This window comes from Rhea americana, unplaced genomic scaffold (assembly GCF_003343005.1).
Source record: "Rhea americana isolate MKP2758 unplaced genomic scaffold, rheAme1 scaffold_21, whole genome shotgun sequence".
In the NCBI taxonomy this organism is placed as follows: Eukaryota; Metazoa; Chordata; class Aves; order Rheiformes; family Rheidae; genus Rhea; species Rhea americana.
In genome coordinates, this window is record NW_028186258.1 from 2068498 (window position 1) to 2091657 (window position 23160).

General features: G+C 49.0%; 2 protein-coding genes and 1 long non-coding RNA gene across 3 annotated transcripts; 1 reads left to right on the forward strand and 2 right to left on the reverse strand.

Moving 5' to 3' along the window:
* Window positions 1-4049: 4049 nt before the first annotated feature.
* LOC146595995 (uncharacterized) lies at window positions 4050-12466 on the forward strand. Its single transcript, XR_014895806.1, has 6 exons — window positions 4050-4567; window positions 5946-6000; window positions 7073-7193; window positions 8162-8300; window positions 10248-10644; window positions 11996-12466. It is a non-coding gene; the product is annotated as an uncharacterized LOC146595995 (long non-coding RNA).
* SLC16A5 (solute carrier family 16 member 5) lies at window positions 5793-14033 on the reverse strand. Its single transcript, XM_085304550.1, has 4 exons — window positions 13756-14033; window positions 9604-9747; window positions 7704-8570; window positions 5793-6046 (listed from the first exon to the last, which is right to left on the reverse strand). Exons 1-4 carry the CDS (start codon window positions 13973-13975, stop codon window positions 5805-5807), a joined length of 1473 nt encoding a protein of 490 aa, XP_085160676.1. The 5' UTR covers window positions 13976-14033; the 3' UTR covers window positions 5793-5804.
* A 714-nt stretch (window positions 14034-14747) lies between these two features.
* Window positions 14748-22467, reverse strand: LOC146595997 (tripartite motif-containing protein 16-like protein). The gene is made up of 7 exons (XM_085304549.1): window positions 21928-22467; window positions 21636-21731; window positions 21058-21291; window positions 19708-19870; window positions 18915-18977; window positions 17891-18384; window positions 14748-15347 (listed from the first exon to the last, which is right to left on the reverse strand). The coding sequence occupies exons 1-7, from the start codon at window positions 22126-22128 to the stop codon at window positions 15060-15062; spliced, it is 1539 nt and encodes a 512-aa protein (XP_085160675.1). The 5' UTR covers window positions 22129-22467; the 3' UTR covers window positions 14748-15059.
* Window positions 22468-23160: the final 693 nt, after the last annotated feature.

Below are 23160 nucleotides of genomic sequence, written 5' to 3' on the forward strand. Positions count from 1 at the left end.
GGTCGCGGGCGGCGTGGGGCGGGGCGACGTTAACGGTTCGCGGCGGCGGCGCCTGACGGCGGCGGCGGCGCCGTGCGTTCGCGGCCCGGTGGTATTCAGGCGGCCGCGCCGGCTGTTCCTTGCGGCAGCGGTTTCTGCCCGGCTGGACAGCGGGGGGACCATCCCTTCTGCTAGTAATAACTGTTAATAAACGTGCGCGCATCTTTTTGTATTTTAAGTAATACAGACATCTATTTCTGAAGCAATTTTCCTCTTCATTCTGGAAAAGACCTATGCTTTCCTCACCTACTAGTTACCCACTCAAAGGATTTCCACTTTTTTTTCCTGCTTATTTCCCTGTCCTCCCAGGTTTTCTAAATGCAGTAAGTGCTGCTCAGTGTTAAAATAACAGTTCCCCAGGCTGTGGCGTTGCTGACTTGCTTCGTGGCAAAGGAGCTTAGCAGACGCTGAAGCTTCAGCTGGGTCTGAAGCTGCTCCAGATCCAGAAGCTCTGGACAGGGGCTGATGGCTCTATCTCAGCATCCCCTGGTGATGTTTGTCCACCACAGCGAACATGGGAAATAGGTGGTACAGCAACAGCTGTGGAAGGATACAGGGATGGTTGCTGCAGCAGTGAATATGAGGGTGGATCTGAGGATGAATAAAAGTTTATTTTTTGTTGCCATAGAATTGAGACTTTTAGGCTAAAGAAGGATGGGATAACCAACAGTTTCCTTTCTTTAAGAAGTAAGAAAAATGACCTGGAAAAAATGCTAAGTGATGCCAAGAGGGAGGACTGGATTAATAGAATGACAGGAGGCAATTCCACTGTGGCTGTACGATGTCCTGGTGTAAACCTGAAGCAGAGCGACTGCACGATGCTGAACTATTGGTGGTAAAATGACACCACTGTGACTGTAAGCTCTTGCAAGTGGTTTCAAATGTGATTCATGTTGTGTAAACATACCAGGTAAATATGTATAAAAGTCATAAACTGTGTTGAGGTGGGCTCTGTAGAAGTGTATATCAATTTTATAGACAATTAAATCAATGCCGTTTCATTTGTAGAACTGGTAGGAAACAGGCTGTGAACAGATGCCTTCTTTTGCATTATCTCAAATGTAGTTGATTTCATACAAAGGAAGTTAAATATGGCCTGATCTGCCAAATACTTGGCAACAGTTACAAGCATGTTGGGATGATAATTGCTGATAATACACAGCTGGCCGTAATAAAAATATCTGTCCATGACCTCAGCAAGGAGAAGGTTGAACAAAGAAGCTGCACAAAATGCAGTAAGGCAAAACCATTTTACCTTACAGTGGTGTGAGAAGATAACCTGGTATGAACTTTTACACCTATTCTGTGCTGGCAACTTCAGCTCTTATACTAATTTTCAGTTGAAGTGTGTGTATGTATGTATGTATATGTGTTCAAATATTAGTATGAAAATGATCAAAGTGTTAGGTATTACAAACTATATTGCTATATTAGAATAGTTTGCTAGTGTATTAGTAAATCTCTTGTAGCATAGACCTTTGTAAATAGGTAAGTGTTGACATAGTTCAAAGCCACAGCTGACGTTAACATAGAAGGTGAACGACTACTGTGGGAAAGGAGGTGGAGAAGAGAAGGCAAATACAGAGGAACTAGCCAGTGTAAAGACAAGGGATTAAGGTCTCTGGGATTGACTATATTGGAGGTGAAAAACTGAATATTTAAATAGGAAGGATGAAATGACTTATATTGACAAACACTATATTTGTGGTCAATCAGTGTAATTTTGCATGCATAGAAACAGGAGGAACTTTGTCCCCTGGAGTGGTTTCACACAGAGCTGTGTTTAGAAAGGGCTTTTGTCTGTGCGGACTGAGTTTCAGGTGACACATCCCCCAGAAACATACTCTCTGTGTCACACTATTTGGTGTGTGGCAAGAAGTAATCAGGAGCAGAAGAGCACCTCTGGGTCTTTCTGAGAATTGCTAGCTCTGTTCCCTATAGCCATTTGTCTTGCTTTGAGTTTAATCACCGCTGGTTAAGAAACATAAGGATCATCTTGCATTTAATTTCATGTGGTGGAGCTGCCTCTGGAGAAGAGTTTGATAAAAGTCCATGGGTTTGCAGCGCTCAGAGGTTTTCTGCAGAAGTTACTGCAACGTTGCAGACCATGCTAGTACTGCTTATGTGACATGCTTCGTTGTAAGCTGTATGCTTGTTGTCTTTGTGCTGATTTACTGGAGGGAGTCTGTTGTGATCATCCGAAAAGATAATTTGGCAGCTGGCAGAATTGGCTGAAGTTAGTGTGTAAATGCTCTTGCCTCAGTAAACAGCCAGAGTTATATTGGCTATATTGTTTAATGGTCTGAATGCTTCAAGCACCTGCTGTTTGCCGGAATACTCAGCACTGAATGGCCTAATTTAGCTGGGGTATTCACAGCCTCAAGGGCTCTTCTAGTGACAGTGGCTCCCACCTGATGGCACACCAAAGCTAGAATGCAGTGATTTTTCATTTCTAGCAGTTGTTTACTTTCTAGCAGTTATTTAGGTATTGCTAGCCAAGTCTTCAAACAGTATGACAAACTCTTCAGCTAAGTGATTTTGCACTCTGAGGTGCATTAGAGTGTGCAAGCTGATCATGACTCTTCCTTGTTTTTTATTAAACTGTCCTCAGAATTACATTGGCTAAGCATCTAAGGCATATAAGGATCACACTATTGAAATATTTCTATGTGAACTTCCTGGTGAATATTTTGTTGCAATCAGGAAAGGTGCTTGCTGCAAAAATGCTTGGCTTGTAAAGTTAATGATACTCTTTTAATCAACAGAGGCAGCAGGGAGGGGTGTGAGGAGACTGGGAGAGGGATATAATTTGTTTATTCCTGGCCAATTATTTTTGCTCTATTGGTTCTCAGAGGTTTCTAACCTGGCTGAGGTATTGGTGTTTGTCCATAATTAAAAACAGTGTTATTTTACTGTCTGTAGGTGTTTGAAAAAACTGCTTCGGGGAGTGGCAGTAATTAAGCTGTGGTTACCTTGCATAATGAGATGACCTTAAACAGTTGAAAGGAACTTTTATTACCTTATTTTCCTGCGAGGCCTCATGGCTCTTAAGCATTGAGTATTAATATTTCTCCAAGATTTGTTTTCCACCTGAGCTATGTGGATTACTTCTAAAGCATTTGTGAAAACTTACTAGGGGAGGTAACCCTGTTTTCAGTCAGTTTAAATTCCACAAGGCTGTTAGAAATTATTTAGTCAACTAGATGGAAAAAAAAGTGAAAACTGCAGATTTGTAAACTGGCTCTTTTTCTTCCCAGAAACATCTCTCTGCCTATGAAAATATGTCCCAGTCACCCTGGCTTTGAGTCTGAGAGTATCAAAAAGAAGTTCTATACCGCACTCTCCTAACTTTCTCTCCTAAATTATTTTGCACTATTGTGCCTGACCAAGAAATAGTCAAAACTGAGATTTTGTTGCCATAGCATAGGAGGAACTGGTCTATGTATGTCAACTTCAGTCGGGGAGCCTTGTTTATTTATTTTTTCCTTATCATGCAAGGAGCAGTATGTGTCAGACTATTTGTTCCCTTGCTTATGAGCCAGTTAGGCCTAAAGTCCTGTGGATTTAACAGTTGGTTCCATGTGGGGGATGCATTCTGTTACTCTTTCAACTAACTTTTATTCTTCTGGGATAAATTTTGATGGGTTGTTACTGAAGCCGTATCTAGCCTATTTTACTCAGGACATTTGTAGTAAAAGGAAGATTTGGGACAATATGCCTCCACATATCTGGAGGAAAAGGAAAGGGCATGTAAAAGTGTGAACAGAATTAAAAAAATTAAGAATTGCGTGCAGAAAGAATGGCAATCTGTTCAGCTGCCTAGCTCTTTTTTCTGTAACAGCTAGAACAGGTTTGAGACTTGATCCCTTTTCATTGGTTCGTTTTGATGAGAAGAGGAAAGCCCCATTTTTTCCTAGGAAAGTACAGCAGGTATTGTTTCGGTAAGCTGAGAGGCACCAGTCCCTGTTTACTTTGTGGTTATGCACTATTTAAGCTTTACAGAAGTTAATAAACACATGTGACTAGAGATTAGATATGTATGTCTCCCACTAGTCATTGTATTTAAGTATATGTTTGATGAGGAAAAGTGAAGCGTTACTAGATCAGTAATCCTAGATCACTACTGAAATAGATACTGGTGAGTTGTGGGAACAGGAACTGTTCTGAGGGACTGATACCTCTTACTGTAATGGCTAACTGCGAAGCTGTCATTGTGGAAAGTCTTGGAGTCAGTTTTCCTGTGTTCCCCCCACCCCAGTGTTTCCTTTGGCGGGGAAGCCCGCAGTTCTGAAAACTGTGGAGTTTGACATAGCAGTTCTCAAGATAAGCACTAAAGTTGAGTTGAAAGCTGCTGCTTCTTCCATTTTGCTCGTATTTTATGCTTCCGTTTTTCAGGTGGTTTTGCAGTCTTCAGCTCCAGTGCTTTGTGAGCTATCTGCTTATGTCAGATCAAAAATGATACAGAATATAAATGCTTTTGCAACTGGAGCTGATCCTGAGAGAGGCTAGAAGTTGATGCAACTCACAGGTTAGTACTTACAGGTGTAACTCTTGGGAGTGTAGTCAGAAAAGCTACCTAAAGTCAAGAGACTATATAGATATGAAAGTTAACACTGGCCTCACTGTCTGTTTTTCCTCATTGATGTTTTTTCTGACAGGTAAGCTATGCTTATACAAACTTCCCTATAGGGAGAATGCTTGTGTAACTAAGACTGAGAGTACAAGGCCTGATCTAAAGAGCAAAATTCATTTACACAAGGGGGAAATGTGAATGAGTGCTACAATGGCTTTGAATTTGGGCCTATATAATGATGCATACAATTATTCTCAGGTCTAAGGTCTCCCTCTCCTCCGCCCCCCCGCCCCCTCACCCAAGTGAATGCAGGAACAAAGTATATTTACAGAAGCTGTGAATCATGAATACCATTTTGTGACACATCAGGATATTTGAGATACTGCTAGTTATAAAATACAGGCACTCTAAGACTTGGAGTTTTTTTTTTTTGTTTTTGATGCTTTGGAGTTGAACCTTTTGGTCCTTGTAAATGCCCATGAAATGAAAAAATCATGCATACATTGTAAGAAAGAATATTTGATCTTGCTAGAGGCTTGCCCAAGTTTTGCAACTGATACAGCAACCTCCATGTAATATTTAGAGATACAGGAAATAATAGCACACTTCCTGTGGGAAATGTTTGTCTCTTCCTACCCCTGCCTTATATGGAAAGCAACTAGGAAAACTCATATGAATCTGCACCAAAATGGCATGTTCAGACTAGGCAAGTCTACTGATTATGTTTAACTTTTCTAGGACCGAGTAATACCTCTTTGTGAAAAAAAAAAAATCAACCTTGAGCATAGCCATTAATACATATTTTCCAGTGTTAGCAACTGAAACATGTATGTGAAATTTCAGTGACTTCTTAAAGACACTAACTTAAACCAATTGATTCGACGTAGCTTTGTCTCTCAGAACCGGCTCCCGTGGCTGTTATCCCATGGTTTGCTTTAGGCATGTGCAGTTCTGTATGTCCTTTGGCTGATGCTTGGTTTTCGGCTCAGCTACTGAACTGGATTGCTCACATGGAGTTCGATACGGCCCCATTGAGTGGGAGCGTAGGACAGAAGCGAGATGGTAATTTTGGAAAGCAGTCAGTTTTCTCATGTACTGTCAGTGTTGGGCGTTGTGTAGCTTTGTACTGGCCACATAATTGTTTGAGTCTCTCTCTCTCTCTCTCTTTTTTTTTTTTTTTTTCGCTCTCTTTTCATATGCTTGTGATGTAGATCACTGCAGGAGGGGATTGTCTTTCAGACTGTGGTTCAGTTAGTATTTCATTGTATTGACGTCTGGAGGGATTATCCAAAGGTACTTTTGAGGCCTCTTTCAATTTGCTTTTTCTTTCCAGAGCACAGAAGCTGAGCACCATGAATAATGCAGCTGATAGCAGGAAAAAACTGGAGGTATAGAAGACACAGTGGAAATTGCTAGTTAGGTCCACCAGGAGACCTGAAACAGGAATCACAGTTTAGTCAAAGAGAAGATGCATACTTAAGGCAACTGTATGACATTTATGTAAATGTTAAACCTAAATCACTTGTCAAACTGCCACATACAAGCATTCACGGATGAGTTAAGTTCTCTTCTGTAGACTGTAGAGCTCCTCTCTTTGTAGTCTCTGCTTAGGTGGTATTTCTGCTTCTGTATAAAGCATTTCTCAATAAACTGAGAAATCACAAAAGAAAGGAAGCTGTAATTTTTTTTCCCAGTTTCCTGATTCATTGTGTTTACTCAGCACAGGATCCCTACACCACTGCCACTCACTGGATTTTGGAATTAGTGAGCTTCTTACATACCAGGTTAGAACACAGAGCAAGTAAATAGAGAACTATCTCAAAAATCAGTATGTTTTGATCTCTAAAATGAAAACTCATAATCTTTTAATAGTACCTAATCAGAACGAGGAAAATTCACAGCACAGCAAGTGTTATAGCTAATATTAAGTGTCTCAATATAAAACATTTAGAAGAGTGGTATATTAAATGAGCATTTTAACATTAACTCTGGAGATGAAAAGGTGATATTCAAGTAACACATGTGGTGCCTCTGCTGTAGGCTGCATATATATATGGAATCCTGGAGTAGTGTTTGTTTTCTGTATGTATTCCTTGTTAAGAATTGGCAGTGTTCCCTTTCATAGTGGGTTTTCTTTAGAAGACTTTAGGCGTCTAAATAAAAATGGGGCTGTTCTTACTGTGCTTTGCTGTACCCATCTGCCTTTACCATCAGATGTCCAGGAAAACATTTGGAGGAGAAGTGACTAGCACTCTAATGCTTGGGAATACCGTGAAATATAGTGCACATTATCATCCCATTCTTAAAACAGGCAGATATTTTACTGCTGAATGACATGTACTTCATTGTCTGGAGAAGAGAACTGAAACTCAGAATTGATTTATGCTCAGGCTCGTATTTCTTGCTTGTCAATCTTTTGAATGTGCTGCTATACTGCGGGAGCAACTGTGTCTTTGACAGGTCACTTTAGCAGTGTTTGGAGTGAACCTGTGATGTTGTGAATAATAGATCGGATTGTGGGCCATAACTTACTCTCTGTCTCCAGAGAAGAATGAATAAACTCCAGGGATCAGAAAGAAGGGTAAGTAGAAGCTTTTACTATAAGGTTTTTGAAAAATGTAGAACCAGCAACATCTCTGATCACAGTAAATGTGATCATTACTGTGATCATCACAGTAATTGGATGTTTGTAATTCCTTGAGACTTCATAGGTAAAACAATGCAAGCTATCAAAGCAATGAAAGAGCTCTTGGATAGCAGGATCCTATCACAGTAATCTCTCTCTGTCTTCCTGCTGCTCGCTGGAAAAACTCTCTCACTACTTTCATGCCTATCAAAGCTACAAACCAAATGGGTCACATTTTCACATTTTCAGTGATGCTTGGGCAGCTACAGAAAGAGCCTTAATTAAGATATGAGAAGGGGCTGAGTGTTCCTTTCTGACTCTCCCTTTTCTCTTGCTCCCTCTGCATAACTCACCTGCCTGCGTGGGCTTGGAAACTCCCTCCTTCCTCTTCTTTGTGCTCCCAAATGCTTGTCACTAGTCTTAATAACCTATTCTTCCCCAGTCTGCTTTAATAGCTTCTCTCACCTGTGAGAGGAGGTCCAATGAGGAGAGTGATACTCTCCAGGACGGTGAAGAGCCCTAAGGCACTTGAGAACCTGTCCATCTCCACTACGTCCATCAGCACCTGGAAAGTGAGTGCCCCGATGCCACTCATGGCTATGCTGAGGATGATGCAGTAGATGATGAGTGCACTGAACTTGGCTGAAATGACACAGATGAAATTGCTTAGCCCACAGAGGATTACAGCCAGGTTGAACAGGTAGATTCGTCTCCCTGTGAAGACACTGAGGCCTGAGAGCAGCCCTGTCAAAGGGCGTATGAAGATGTTGATAAACCCGATAATGGAGATGAGGAGAGCTGCCTTGCGTTCTTCCACCCCACTGTGGATGGCGTAAGGCACGAGGTAGATGTGAGGTAATACAAAACCCATCATCATCCAGGTCACTCCAATAGTATAAATCTGGTAACCTTTGTTTTGGCAGAAAATGTCAAAAGCCAGGTACTTCTGCAACACCTGGAAGCATGCAGTCCTCCTGGCTTGCTGCTGAATCTCTGGGTGGGGAGAAGATCTTCCGTTGGCCAGCTGTGCCTCTTCTGCTTCTCTCCCTGGCTCCTCTCCAGGTTGGTCTGTCTGTAGTAATGATCGTGATGTAAGCTGAACTGGTCTCATAATGGCTCCACAAACGCAACAGTTCAATAGTATTCCTCCAAAGATGAGAAAAGTGTTTCTCCAGCCCATCTCATCCAGCAAGTACTGAGAAAGCAGTGGCCACAGTGTCAAACCGAGGGAGACACCCGTGGATGCCATGGCATTGGCCAAGGTTCGCCACCGTACAAAGTAGTAGCCCAATGCAGTCACTCCTGCCTGGAAGCTGAAACATGATCCCAGACCTAAGGAAAGAGTGAAATAGAAAATGACAGTGCACGATGCTTTTGTGGTGTCCTGCAAAGAGAAAAGAGCCCAAATCCAGGCCATACCCGTAGTTGACTACTTTTACCACTGAAGTATTTCCTCCCCGGCCAAGCTGTGCAACCCCCAGTGAATAATACTCAGTAGCCCTGCACAAGAGATGAAGAAGGATATTTTGGGTAAATTAAACTTTTTGTGTTCTTAGGTATACTAAATACACTGATTTAAGCTGACATTTATCTGGGGCACACTGCTGTTCCTAAAATTGTTATGAAATCGTTCAATAGAAAAATTCTGAGAACTTGTTTTTTATACTGCATGCAGCAGACGTTGCTTTTTTGACACTTCTTCAAGCTCAGGGAGTTTCTTGTTGGTTTTCTCTCTATGCGGTGCATGCTACTTAGCTTGCAAGATCCAACAGGGTTCAGTTGTGAAGCAACCTGGCTGTAGAAACTCATTTCTCTGTGTCAGAAAAAAGCAAGAGCAGAGCAACTGATACGTAAAGGAAATATTTGGAGAGGAAAAGTTCCCATCTGTTACTTCTGTTCAAAACCAACAAATTCTTTTGTTAGAAAAAGATATCTCCACATTTCCTCAAACTGGGAGTGGTGAAATACAAGTGCAGGGAACTTATGAAGGAAGTTGTCCCAACACATTACATTTCAAGACTGAAAAAAAATTCCTTTCTCAAAAAACAAAAGCCTGTAAAGCTACTAAAAAGAGCAGACATCTTTGCTCTCCATCTCACCTGTTAGAAACCTGTAGCTTTGTGTGGCTCACAGGAGAAGCAATTGCCAGTGAGCCTGGCAGGGCAAGGTGTGTGTTAAAGGGGTGTGAAGGGGAAGTCCACCTAGTATACAATTCCTGCTGAGCAGTGCGGTTTTCCTTGCATCCTATTTGTCAGATGAGTGAAAAATGTGAGCACTTGGTCTGGACTCATTCTCACCATTTCTGTTTCAACACCCCCAAATCAAGTGCAGCAGCTTGATTTTCCTGCTATGCTTTGATACTCACCAGTGATGAAGCCAGCTGTTACGTAAAGCTGGCTGAGGGACTTGCAGAAGGAGCTGGACACCATGCCCACTCCACTGAGCAGGCCTCCCAGCATCACAGCAAACCTGCAGCCAAATCGCTTAACCAAGAGGCTGCAGAGGGGCCCTGGAAGCAGTCAAAGAGCAAAAGGAAAGCAGTTATGGAGAAAGGTATTACCTTGTATTGAGATTGCCCTCTAATACCTGCTCACTGTGTGATTTAGGCTAGAGACCCTGAGGGTTGTCACAGCGGCATCATGTTACAGAGAAGCCAGAAATAGAAAATATAGTCTTTCATTCTCCCAACTGATTGGTCAGCTTGTCAGCTGAAGGGAAGGCTACTGTCATCTGCTTGGTTGTTGGATGTTAAATAGGATTTCTACGCTGCTTTGTGATAGAATCTAGGTAATGGAAGAGGGACATTCAGGTGTGACTCCGTGCTTATATGATATTCTGGGAATGATTTGAAAAAGGTTGGGACTTGGACCTGGACTTCTATGCTACTGAGTAAGAGATTGTAAGCAGAGTGCTATTTCTGCTTGCGTGCTTCTACACTTATTTCATTACATTTTTCAAATATTCTTCCACAAAATCACCTACATTTCCCTTTGCCCCCCTTTTACGCAGATAAAATTTCCTGCAAGAGGAGGGAGATTTACTCTGAAACCGACCAAGGATGAGAGAAAAATTTACATCCTTGAGGACGATTATTTAAAAATGCGTGGAGAGACATATTTGTGTCTGTGTTGGAATCAATCTATGCTTCGGGCCATGGCATCCAAGCTACAGCTTGTGGAGTCTTGCAGCTGTCCTGCAAGTCATCTTCCCAGGAAAATAATAAGGTGTTATTGTTGGCACAGCTCTTCCCACATGCCGTCCTGGCATACCTGGCGAGGGTGGGTCAGTATAACTGTGTCCACTTCTAAGAGGGCAGAGGCCTATGAGCAGCTTGCACACGTGCCAGTTCCCAATCCCATGCCTCTGGCACAAATAATGAAGAAGCATGAGCAAGACATTGGTGCAGGTAAGATCTTCTGGAGTGCCAGAGCCCAGGTCTGCCCATCTTGAACAGAAACCCAGGTTTTGTTGTGTTTGTTTGCTGACATTGCTGGCAGGCTTTACTAAGAAGCAGTTATGCTATATCATCAGAAAAAACAACAAATAGGCATCAGAGTATATGTTTAAGGTCAGTTAATTCTTTAAATTTCATAGACTTATGGTGAATTCCATGAGATTATGCCAAATTGCCAGTTTGTTAATGTTGCAAATTTAGGGTGCTTCATTTTGGGGTAGAAGATTAACTCACTTGCAGAATGTCAAGGGGACACATGCATCTCTCTGCAGGCTCTGGTAGAAGAGCTGAAGAGAGAGTTTCTTTTACTGTTTCTATGAGGATCTGCAAGGATTTCCAGATTTCTTTCTTTTTTTCTTTTTTTTCCCCCTTTCTTTTTTTTTTTCTTTTTTTTTTGGGGGGGGGAGGTGGTGGTGATGGTTGTTACTGTTTTCCTGTAAGGTTATATAAGCAAATTCAGCATGGCTCTAAGCTTCAAAATTAGTCTTCAGTCAGTTTGGGAAAATACCCTGTGGTATCTTGGTGACCTGAAACAATGTATAGTTTGAAATAAAATCCCTAAAGTTGAAGCAAACAATGGAGTGCTATTAAAATTAGGACTGTAGCTGTTTGTATTTTGCTCTGCTTTTGACATTTTCACCTCAGACTTCAACTGGCCTTTGAAAAAGTAATCAGCAGGTTCAGCAAACTGGTGGCTGCATTATTCTTCCTCCTGCTGAAGACATTAAGATTGATACTCCTGTTTAACCCACCCCAAGTTGCCAAAAATCATAAATTGAAATCCTCCAAAATTATGAGTTTTTAAAAATCATAAGGATTTTTCATTAGTTGTTCCCGTTAACTTGCTTTACATTATTTTACATTATTTTTCCTTTGCTTGGGGCTTTTGTGCTTTGTCTGCAAAAATAATTCCAGCAAAACTGCTGCATTCATACTAATGTGAGTATGGGCAGTCATGTGGGCTTAAGTATCAAGAAACAGGAGCCTATAAGGGCTTGAACTCTTGCATTTTCCCCTCTAAGGACAGCCATAGGATCCTGAGGTCTCTTGAATGGTTCTTATAACAACATAATTACCCATTGCTTTTACATAGGACATTGCATGGGTAATGAGCTATGTTTAGCTTAATAAGTTATGAACTGTTGTTTGCACTGTGCCTTTCCCTGTTTCCCTCCGTAGCTCTCCTAGACTGAGGTTGGCTCTCTTGCATGCAAGCTTCTCACTTGACTGATGAGTCTGAAAATGGAGTTTTCAGTCCATTTCCCTTTTTATTAATTTTGCAACAAATACTTTTTTCCTTCAGTTACTCTCAGTTAAAAAGACTAAAGGAGAAGAAAAGAGAGAAGAACCTGTAAGAAGTGCTGGTGCCATAGCAGAAAGCAATTTTGGAGAGGGTTCACATGCCAATATGATGGGTGCAACCTAAGAACCTGAATCAAATAGAGCCCGGGCCACTGCGAAGACAGTCAGAAGTCACAGCAAAAGCTGTACCTGTTTGGCCTGGGAGGGAGTCTTTTATTTCTGATTTTTCACTGGTTTTATTCCCTAGCTTACAGCTGTGTTATTCCTGCTTTATGCTCCTGGAGGACAAGAACAAGTACTCTTCTGCTGTAACAGCCTGCAGTGATAACTGGCAAGCCAAGTAACAGCTAGCTTGTAATTTTACTGGTTATGCCTTGTAAAACTCTATTAGTGAATATAGTTAACATAAGGCTATTCTTGTCTAGCTTATAACTTTCATATCTATTAGTTTGTATTATCTTTCACTATGGTTCCAGCCTCACAATTACTTCATTAAAGAAAGCTGGAGAGTTGATATTTGCCTGCTGACACTGCCAGGCTTGTCCTGCCTGGATGGGTCGAAGCTGAGCCTGATGTGGGTGCCGTGCAGTTTCTAAGCCTGTTTCCCAGAGTGAGTGGGTCCTGCTGGGCTTCCTGGTGGCAGCAGGGCAGCAGGTGGTGGGGAGCAGCAGGGGGAATGCCCAGCAATTTCCTGATTCACTAGCCCCATGTGTACTGCTCTACTGCTGCCAGCTTGCAGAGATTAATCCTCCCACAGTTGCTTCTCCTGAAGTTTCTTTCTGTCTGCACCTTGCATTTCTGCAATGGCATCTGGTAACGGCAGCCTCTTGCTCCCCTGTCAGATGGCTGTCAGCCAAGTCCTGCACAGGAGAGAGTGAACCTGTCATGGCCTTGACATCAGCATGACTCAGGGCTTTTGTTCCTTTTTATTTTTCCCTTGCTGTAAAGTGTCACCTTTCACCAGCACTGAGAAGGAGCATGCATGAGCTGAGGGCCTCGCGGGACCCTTTGCTCCTTTTGCCTAGGTGGGGTTGTCAAATAAGCACAGGGACTGCGTGAGGAGTCAATGGCAACACAGGCCACTCATTGGGAAGTCTGCAAGCTGCCTGAGCAGAAATACCAGACTCAATGGGTTTTGGGTGTCCCTGTCCTGTGCAGCTCCTACATTTTGTATGGCAGAGGTGCCATTTGTATGGAGGGGTGCCTCTTGGCAGAGCAGCATCCTCCCTCTGCTTTTTCCCCAGAAGGTGCTGCAGCAATGCTGCTGTGTCACCTCTGTCCACATCCCTGTCTCGGTGTGCACACTGTGCTACCACCCCAAGAGCTGCTCTTGATGCTGTGTCCTAGTTCACCCTGGAGGAGCCTGCCAAAGCCTTCTGGCACCTCTTCAGCTGCAGAGAGCACACTTGTGTGGCACATGGAAGGGGATGTGCTCTCGTGGGTAGAGAGCACCTAAGCTTGCAGCTCTACCATCCAGCTTGTTCTTCCCCTCTACTGTCCACCTTCTCTGGAGAAGAGGAGTGAGTTTTCACTGGTCTGGAGGAGCTGGGCTGAGAGAGTCTCCCTCCTTGACCAAGGGCCTCTGCTATCTCTTCAAGGAGCAGCCCAGTACCTGCGGACATCTAGCTTTGGGCTTTGTGGGCATTGGTGGGAGATGCCTGCACACTGCTGACCCATCTGCCTTTCTCTCCAATGAAATATTAAAAGAGCATTTGTTAATGGCCCCTCGTCAGCAGCAGAACTGCAGGAGGCTTTACTCACCGCCAGCGTGCAACACGGCCACCATGATGGAGGGGAACCATGATGTCTCGCTGTTCGTGGCCTGGAATTCGTGCTGGAGGTCCGTGAAGAAGACTCCAATGCAGGAGGGGAAGCCCAGCGTTAGCCCCTGCAGCAGCACCGCAGCGAGCAGGACCATCCAGGCCCAGCCTCGGTCCTGGGGCTTGGTGGCTTCACGTGCTGCTGCTCCTCCGTGGGACATGACGGCTCCTTTTTCTACCTAAGCCAGCCTGCTGGGCAAGGGAGCGGGGCTACCACGCAACGCGCAGCCCGGGACCGGCCCTACAGAGCAGGACCAGTGCTGGCCCTGCGCTCAGCCCCACCGATGCCGCCCGAGCCTTTCGCAGCTGCTCCTTCAGGCTTCTCACCCCGCATTTCTCCCAGCACCTCCCTTCCTTCTCGCTGCAGGATCCTGGCAGCAGATTACTTGAGCAACGACTGCCTTCCCCTTTTATATTTCACAAGACTGCGAACGCAGCCAGGTACATAACCGGACCACACCTCCTCCGAGCTATGAATTGGCCTTACCCAGTTCCCGCCCTTATTTTCCCTTTCGCCTGCTTTCATCATATGGAGTCCCCTTGCTGGCAATTGCTAAGGTCACCAAGTCCCAGTTGTGCGAGGACAAGGAAAACCATGCAAACGCCAAGAAAAATAGAAATGTATAAAGCCTGCAGCTGAGCTCATTGTGAACCTTTTAAGAAAACTGCTCTCCCATACAGTTTAATGCGCTAATGGTGAAAAGACATTTTTAAAGCCGTCGGTCACTTAGGATCTAGTGATCTCGGTTACGCTTTTTGCTTTACCTCCATTTAGAGCTAGAGCCTCTTCTGAGATTCCACTTTTGATTTCTTTGAGCCCAGCTGAGTGAAACACGTAGCCAAGGCATCCCCTGTCCTCTCCGCATGAACGAACGCACATAAAGAAAAAAAGAAACCTGCTTTGGCAGCTGGATGAGCTCAAACACAGTGGCCCTGAGGTCGCTGCTCTGCACAGTGCAATATTTATTTAGCACCTAAACAGCGCTTTTCCTCTAAAACAATAGCTGCGACTGAGTGGTGTGCAGCTTCCAAAGCGACCAAGAGCTTGAGCTTGCTCAGTATTTCAAATTGGCCATGGTGGCATACTCACGGAGTTAGTCCCGTACCTCAGGCTGAGACCCGGACCGGGAAAGCGGAGGCTAGAGAGCGTGTGCGTGTGTGCGCGCGTGTGCGCGCGGCACCGCCAGCTCGTCCCCTGGGCGCGCGGCACAGCTGGCTCATTGCCCCCGCTTCGATACTTCTGCTTCAGCAGCGGCCCAAAGCTTTGGTGGAGCCTTTTGCAATAGTAACCGAGGCATCGCTTCTGCAAACAGGGCTCTGGCGCCTGGCGGCTTGCAGCCAGAAAAAGGCCGTGGGCAGCGGGGGGCTGTGGGAAGGGGCTCTCACATGCAAAGCACGGTGGCGGTGCTCAGCCCGCTCCCATCCTTTGTCCGCTCTAGCCGGGCAAAGATAATGCGGCTGATTCAAGCGCTTGTCTCGCTGGTGTGAATTAGTTGAATCCCAGCCTAAAGCCTCTCCCCGGCAACGGCAGACCTGAAAAAAAAAAGGCAGAAGCCCAGCTCCTCTCCGTTCCCGTGCAACGCTTGGTTTTGTGCAGCGCAAGCCCTGGCTCCCGAGGCCTTTCCCGGCGCCTGCTCACGGGATGCCGCCCGCGGGGACGTGCAGCACCCCGGCTTCCCTCAGCCGCCCACCTTGGGCTCTGGACTCCTCTCCGCCTCGGCGGCCCCTTCGCTGCCTGCATCCAGAAAGGTAAAGGCAGAGAGCTTGGTCCAGCGCTGGCTCACCCGGAACGGCGGCAGCTCCGCCAAACCTTGTTTTAACCCTTCCCAGGGCAACCGGACAGGAGGGACGGTGCAAAGGCGCCGGGCCGGCAGGCGCGTTAGTGCCACCGTGGGCTTGGTGCGCTCGGCCGACCTTCTCCTGGCAGCGCACCGGGAACCCGAGACCACCACCAGCAGCTCCGTGGAGGCAGGTGCGGGCAAGCCTGTGGCCGTCCCGTGCTGGCCACCTCGGGATTCGCATTGCCACATGCAGAAACGGCCACGCAAGAATGACCGCTGTGCGCAGCTCGCTCCGCCAGGAGCGGCGTGGAGGCTCCCCGCTTCCCCGGCCCGCGGTGCCTGGGGTGGCAGGGTGGCCTGCATGGGACAAGGGTCTTGGCCCTGGTACCCTCTGCCGTCGCTGCCTGTGGGTTATCTCGCATTCAGGTCTTAATGCGGTTCATTCTTCTTCCGGCAATCCCAAGGACGCGGTGGCTCAAGCCCTGCTAGAACCCCTTAGTTGCGCTGCAGCGTCCCTGGCTGCTCTGTGCCTCAGTTTCCCTCGGCTGGGAGGAGGGCAGGCAGCAGGGCCGCTAACCGCTCTCCCCCGGGGCAGACGGTCCTTTACACGGAGAAACGCGAGGGCTTGGGCTGCTGCCTCTGCTCACCTCCTAGGATGGGGGTTTCTCAGCCTGCAGACGCTGCTGACAGCTGCGTCCCTGCGTTTGGGCCGGACCGGGAAGGAAGGGGCACCCAAAACGCCCCGGGGCCGGGCTGACGCCGCTGGCCCAGGGTGGGAAAAGAGCAAGATAAAAAAAAAAAAAAAAAAAGGAGGAAGGCGCTGCACGACCGGAAGACGCTGCGGCTGAGGAATGAGGAGGGGAACAGGGAGGCACAGTCACGCTAGGAGCGAGTCGGGGTCCGGCCGCCCTCCGGGGACGCAGGACACCTGGGCCCCATGCGGCAGCTCCGCGGGAGCCGTGGCAGCAGTCGGGGGGCAGTCGCTGCACGGGGAAGCCCAAGTGTGAACGCCTGAGAGCTTGCAAATGGCTTGTGCGGAAGGCTGGCTCCGATCCTGCGACCTGGATTAGCAAAGGCTCGTCAGATGGGCTGAGTCCCGCAGAGGCGGCGTCTTTTTTTTTTTTTTGTTTTGTTTTGTTTTTTTTTTAAAGCAAGGGGAGCTAAGCGCCAGGGCTGCAGGGTGCAGGGCAGGGCCCCGTTCCCGTGCCCGACCTTGACCCGGTGGCTGGAGCCCGCTCCAGCAAAACCGGCCCTGCAGAAACCGAGCTCTCCGAGCACCTAACAGCCAGTTCCTGAAGCGAGTGGCCTGAGACCAGGGCAAGGCAGGGTCTAAACCACCCCGAACAGCCAGCTGGGCCTCGCGGCTGGGACAACGGGGCTACCCCGGAGCACTGCTTTATCATGAGAGTTTCCTATGCGCTTCCTGTAGCATCATTCCACCATGCTCCCCCCCTGCAAAGGGTATCAGGGGGCCTGTGTGCACTAATTGCTCTTAATTAGCCTGAGCAGCCTCACCTGGAGCCTCCTCCCATGCTGCCACCCCATCACCACCACGGTCTGGAGCTGCATTTATGCTCAGGTCCTTGGCCTGTTGCCTGCTTTGGGCTGGCCTGTCTCAGCACTGCCCCTGCTCCTGGATGGACCTTGGATCTTGGATCTGCTTTATTGCTTTGCTCTCATTAGTCACCGATAATGTGGGTGATTAGTACTATCAGGTGAGAAATCTGATTCTGGGGACTTACTGGACCCAGCTTGGTGCCCATTAGGCAACATGGGGAATGACACTGCTTGGCACGGAGATGGGAAATGCAGATCAGGGAGGCAGCTGGCACCGGCGTGCGCCGACTGCTTCCCCCGGTCAGAGGAATCCAGTGGGATGCAGCTTGTCCTGCTCTTACCCTGGGCGCAGACCTCCACGGGGAGCACCCGGGGCGGCGGCAGGTGATGCTGGGGGGGGGTTGCGTGTGGGTCGGCCCCGCTCTCCTGACCTACCCGCCGCCCCCCGCCGCTCTGGTGACGGGGCGGCGCGGAGACGTCTGCCCTGCAAACGGCCCCGAGGGCCCGGCCGGGGGCCTGGGGAGGCTGCCGCTGCGTGTGCAGAGGGGGGGAGGACGGCGGGCCCTGAAGACCCCCGGGAGCTGGGGCTGCCCGAAGCGACGAGCCGCCGCGCCGGCCCCCCAGGAATCGCACCGCGACGGCTGCCTGACGGGAGCTTTAATGGCGCCCGAAAAGGTGGTGGAAACAACGCCTCTATTCGGGGCGCCGCTTCAAGGTGACGGAGCCGCCGCTGCTCACCATGAAGGCCGGGTAGAGGGGCTCCGTGAAGGTGGCCAGGAAGCGGTAGATGAGGTTGGGGGTGTTGGTGATGCCGTAGAAAGTCAAGGAGCCGGCGGCGTAGTCCAGGAAGACGCCGATGGTGCGGTAGTAGCCGCCCTTGAGGGCGGTCTGGACGTTGTCGTGCCAGGCGGAGAGCTGCAGCGAGTCCCACTCGAGGCACCACGAGGCGCTGTTCCTGCCCATGAGGTAGAAGACGTGGCTCTTGCCCGCCTGGCGCTGGCAGCCGTACGTGGCGCCCAGGCAGAGCCACGAGTCGGACACCTCGGCCTCCCAGTAGTGGCGGCCCTCGCACAGGCTCCGCGAGCACGCCACTTGGGGCCAGCAGGCGAAGCCCGGGCAGGAGGCGGCGAAGGCGTCCAGCAGGATGCACACGTTGAGCGCCGAGCGCGTCTCCTGCAGCAGCAGCAGCTCCTCGCTGGCCGTGCTCGCGTCCCACGTCAGCTCGCAGTAATCTGCGTCACAAGAGGGGCCAAGGGGAGCGGGGTCCCGCTCAGGCCCTGCTCCTGGGAGATACGTTTTGGGAAACCTCCCCGCCCCGGGTGCCTGGTGGCACGGCACAGCCCGCCCGCCCTTTGCCCTCGGAGTTAGGTTTGACGTAGCTCGGGACCGGCCGCTCCTTCGCTGGCTGCAGCTGTCGTGCCAGGAAGATGTGCGCCTTTAAAGCAAATTACTTTTGGTCTCTCCTCCCGTCCTTAACTTCTCGTTAAGGCACGGCACCCTGCTCGGCGCAGGCAGAGAAGGGCTCGTGGGGTGCTAAAGGCATGCAGCCAAATTTCAGAGTCTGGTTTTAGGGAGCCAGCAGGTTTCTGGGCTCCAGGTTTCGAGCCAAGAGAGGAAGCCTTGGCCATGCTGCTTGGCTGCTGCCCTGGCCAAGTCTTGCTTGGCCTCTTGTTGAAGGATGGTTTCTCCGAGGAAGGTGCAGGCAATGCCCAGGAGACACTACAAGGTGAGGAAGGTCTGATAACATAGTGCTGACACCTACATTTTAGGAGGCTCTTTCTGTCCACATCTGGAGGGACAACTTCGTTGTTCAGCATTGTGATTCCTGGAAAAGAAGAGATGAGAGCTATTCATCCGACTAGGAAATGCAGGTCAATGCAGGCTTAGGGCCGCAGGGGTGGGGGGAGAGAGCAGGGGGATGGCATATCTGGCCACCAAGCCCTTGTTTTACAAGCGTAAATTTGGCATTGAGCAAAATCCTTCCGCTTAGCAAATCTAAACATCCCGTTCTCCTTACTTTTCACATGTTTCTCTATATTTGAATTAGCAAAATGGGGAAAATGAAGCTGGGACTGGGGGATGGAGATACTGCTGCAGCAAATGAGTATCTTTGCAATACTGCAAAAATATGCCCAAGATATTCATGCAAGGTTCCCCAAGATCCATGGAGGTCAGTCTGCAGGGCTTGGCAGCCTTGTGAAGAGCAGCTCCAAGCATGTGTCACCTGCAGGGAACTAATCTGCTCAAGACCAGGGGAGACAGGGCGGCTCAAGAGATGGTGAGGCCAGTGAGAGACTGGAGTTGTGCTAGACCATGGGCAGCATTGAAAGACTGAGCGCCTTGCTGCAGGCCCTAGAGATGATATCTCCAGGGAGAAAGAAAGCTAATGCAAGCTTGGGAATAAGGTTGACTTTGGAACTGTTCTAGTTTTCCTCATTTTTAGCTACTATCACTTGAATTAATCAAGATCATCGGTGCGTGTTTTTCCTGCAGTTGCCACAGACGTGCTTATTGGGCAAAATCTAAAGCTAGATCATCAGCTGGAAGGTGCTCACCTTTCCCAAGGATTTTCTTGACAAAGCAGAGACCAACTGTTGCCAGCTGAGCCTTCAGCTCGCTGAGGATCTGCTTGAGGCCTGTGAAACTCGAGGACTCCTCACACTTGGGACTGAGGACAGGCTCGCGGCAGACTCCCATCTCCTTAACTTTGGGGAGTTCCTAGAAGTGACAGAGGCTTTCCCTAGGAAATGTTGCTCTAGAGTCTGATGTTAGTGCCTTTGCTCACCTCTGTTATACCACAACCTGATGGTAGCTGCTTGGGGGTTGCAAACTCTTTAGGGTTTGGAGAAACCAACTTGTTTCTTCCAACTCTGGAAGGGATAGGGTGCGTGGGGGTTACTTGTCCAGATAAAAGTTGGATTAAACCTTCAGCAGCTGCCTCAGAGCCAGATCTAGGTGGAAGGACGTGGCTCCCTAGCTAAGGTCTCTGTTTCCCAAACAAGTGAGTAAGCTGGACTGGAAATATCTACAGGCTTTCTGTCTGCAACTAGATCTGGTCTGATGACTTTGCATGGAGTGCGGGTGGGTGGTAGGTGATTAACTGACCTTTGTCTTTCTTTACATGGAGCCCCTGGGGCAGAGCACATGTGTTGTGCAAGATGCATTTACAGCTGTGCCCAAACTGCTGTGCTGCTGGGCATCAGCTGCTGTGGTGGTGTGGAGAGGAGGGACAGGACACAGCAGCGGCTTCCCTTCCTCTTTGCCAGAGCCCCAGTTTGAGAAATTCGACTGGGATGGATTCATGGGCTCCGCAAAAACCCTTCTGCATCTTTCATGGTAATTCAGTTTTCCTCTTTGTCTGCAGACATGAGCAGGCAGGTCAGAAAAACAAATGATTACTGTGCTCCAGGCAAAACTGGCACCGTATGGGAAAGCTGAGCTACTGGCTCGGGGTGACTAATGTGAGTTTTGTGGTGTTGCTGCTGTGCAAGGTGAGCTGCAGCCCCTGGCTGCGATGCTGCATGGTGGCCGAGGCAGTGCTCGGCCCTGGTGGGAGAAGGAGCCATCCCTTCAGAGGAGGGATGCAGAAGCAACCGTTTTGTCCTCTTTCCAATGCAGTAAAGGCAGGGAAAACAGACTTTCAAGTCCTCCTGCCAAGGCTTAGATACATGTGCTGCTTGCTGACTTTGCCCTGTGGCTATTGGGAAATCTCAGCAATGCTTTTTCTCACTCACTTTCCTCCTAGACACCTGGCAAAGCCACATGGCGGTCTATTAACTCCTGTCAGCTCCTGGGGGATGCAGGGACCCAATCCCACCATGGGCAGGCACCAAGCATCTGGAAGCAGCTGTGTGGTGCCAGCGTGTGCTGCCATTCCTCTCTTGTCTTGGGACACAGGCCCTCACCTGCCGGAGCTGCTCGTCACTGGCATCCTTGAGGAGCTGCGTCAGCCAGGCATCCTGCTCCCGGAGGTGCTCGAGCTTGTCCTGCTTCTCCTGGATGGAGTCACCCAGCTGGAGCAGGGCTGCATGCTCCTCTTGGTCGAGGAAGCCCAGCAAGTTCCCATGGAGCTGCCTAAGCTCCTGCAGGATCTCAGCGAAGCCCCGGTTCACCTCCTCTCGCGCCCGCTCTACCACTTTCTGAGGGAAGGAGACACATGCTATAAACACCAAACTTCTAACTGCAATGGTCTTGCTTGCTCACTCTCTCTGCAAATGGGTCCATCGGGCTAATCCTGGATGATTTGCTATTAATAACGGGAAGGGATGGAGCCTCGGCTGTCTGTAATGTGATGGCAAAGCCAGCACAGCTGCTGGCAGAGCATTAGCTCTGTCTTGGGGAGGCACCAAACCCATGTCCATTTAGCAGATCCTCCCTGTGACTGAGGACGGCTTGTTTTAAAAATGCTCTTAAATGGTCCCTTGAGAGCAAGTCTGGCTCTGGGGAGGTGGATTTCTGCGCAGTGTTGAAGCAGGGGCCTTACCGTGAGGTGGATCACCCTTGCTTTGTGCTTGAGGCTGTCAGAGGCCACCATCAAGATTCGGTTCTCCAGGTTGGTTTGTACTTGCTTGATCTCTGCCTAGAAAAGAAGACCCACTGCATGGTTTAGTCACAGCAGAGGTGCTGAGGTGCCGCTCACTGGGGATTCACAGAGAGGTTATGGGCACATGGGGCAACCAGGGCACCACATCGGCCGCATAGCGAAGGAGCCACATCGTGTGGAGCTGCTGATGGAACCTCCGGCTGCATCCCTGCTCCACCCAGATCCTGCTCACCCTCTGCTTGGATCGCTCTTCTGGGCGGCTGCTGGGCTTCCACATCCTGCGTCTCTGCTCCTTGCCATCGCAGCCCTGCGGCTCGAGAGCCTCGCAGCATGGCATGGCTTCCCAGTCTTCGAGGAGCTCCTGCAGCCAGCAGTTCCCGAAGGTTGTGTCTGTGTGGTGGGGCTGGACGCAGTCCCTGTGCAGATGCCCCATGCACCGCAGGCAGGATTGGGGGGACTTCTCCTGTCAGGAGGAACACAGGTAACAGGACAGGTCCATGGTTCCTGCTGAGGGGACCTTTACCCCACGCTGAGGCTTCTCCTGGGTGAACAGGGCTGCTGTTTCTCCCGGGCTGATGCTCTTGCAGAGCTGAGGCTGGGAGCTGATGCACTTCTGGCCCCATGGGCTGGGCACCTACCTGATCCGTGGGGCTGCCCATGGCAGCGAGCGCCACTGGGGGGGGGCGTACGGGGAAGGCTCTCGGGGCTCACGGCAGCGCGCCTACCCTGGCTCTGCACCGCGGCGGCCGGGGCCGGCGGGCGACATCACAGCGGCGCCGGTTGTGATGCCGCGGGGAGACGGCCCCGGGCGCCCCGACTGGCGCCTTGCGGCCCCAAGCTTTGCTCAAAAGCCTTCTGCTGCACCCTGTTCTGCTGCGAACTGTCACCCTTTTCTCTTCTGCCTTTGCCCCAGACTTAAACCAGCCTGCAATTTGGAAACCACAAGAGTTGAGCTTTGTGGTCTGGCCTCTGGAAACAGCAGGGTATTAAAAGGTGGAATATTGGGTTAATTCTCATTCCTAGTAACGTACCACATGCAGTGCTTCTGCCCACCCAGTGCAGCCTCTCGCTCTCAGTAACGCCAGGATAGCTCTTGTCTTCTGCAGTGGGAACTAAAGAAATGACTTTAAAACAAGAAGCTAAGTGGATTGCACAGCTTTGGATGGGAAGACAGGCGACGGTGCAAAGGCCTGGCTGCTCCAGCTTGTAGTTTCCACAGAAACTGCCGGGTGATGGTTTTCTCCTGCAGGGTGATGTAGCGTTGCATTAAGTGTCATGAGGAATGGCCTGGCTGGTGGCCTGGAGCTGGCAAAGGGTCCAGTACAAGGGCTCTTCCAGCCTATTTTCTTGTATAGGATAGTGCTAAAGCAGGAGAGCAGGGAGGTTATGGCTGCAGGCCCCCAAAGGCTGCTGTGGTTTGGATTGCTGCTGACAAGTCCTGCTTTGTGAACATGGGTGCCCTCCT

Bases quoted from the DNA above. Each gene is read 5' to 3' on its own strand.
- SLC16A5 (XM_085304550.1), bottom strand. From the start codon at position 13,975: ATGTCCCACGGAGGAGCAGCAGCACGTGAAGCCACCAAGCCCCAGGAC. The intron at 8,571-9,603 runs GTGAGTATCAAA...CTCTTTCCTTAG, and splicing joins AACAGCTGGCTTCATCACTG to GTCTGGGATCATGTTTCAGC. The intron at 6,047-7,703 runs GTGAGAGAAGCT...TTCCTGTTTCAG, and splicing joins CATTGGACCTCCTCTCACAG to GTCTCCTGGTGGACCTAACT.
- LOC146595997 (XM_085304549.1), bottom strand. From the start codon at position 22,128: ATGGGGCATCTGCACAGGGACTGCGTCCAGCCCCACCACACAGACACA. The intron at 21,292-21,635 runs GTAAGGCCCCTG...TCCTTCCCTCAG, and splicing joins CAAGGGTGATCCACCTCACG to AAAGTGGTAGAGCGGGCGCG. The intron at 15,348-17,890 runs GTGAGCAGCGGC...TTTTTTTTTCAG, and splicing joins CCCTCTACCCGGCCTTCATG to GTCTGCCGTTGCCGGGGAGA.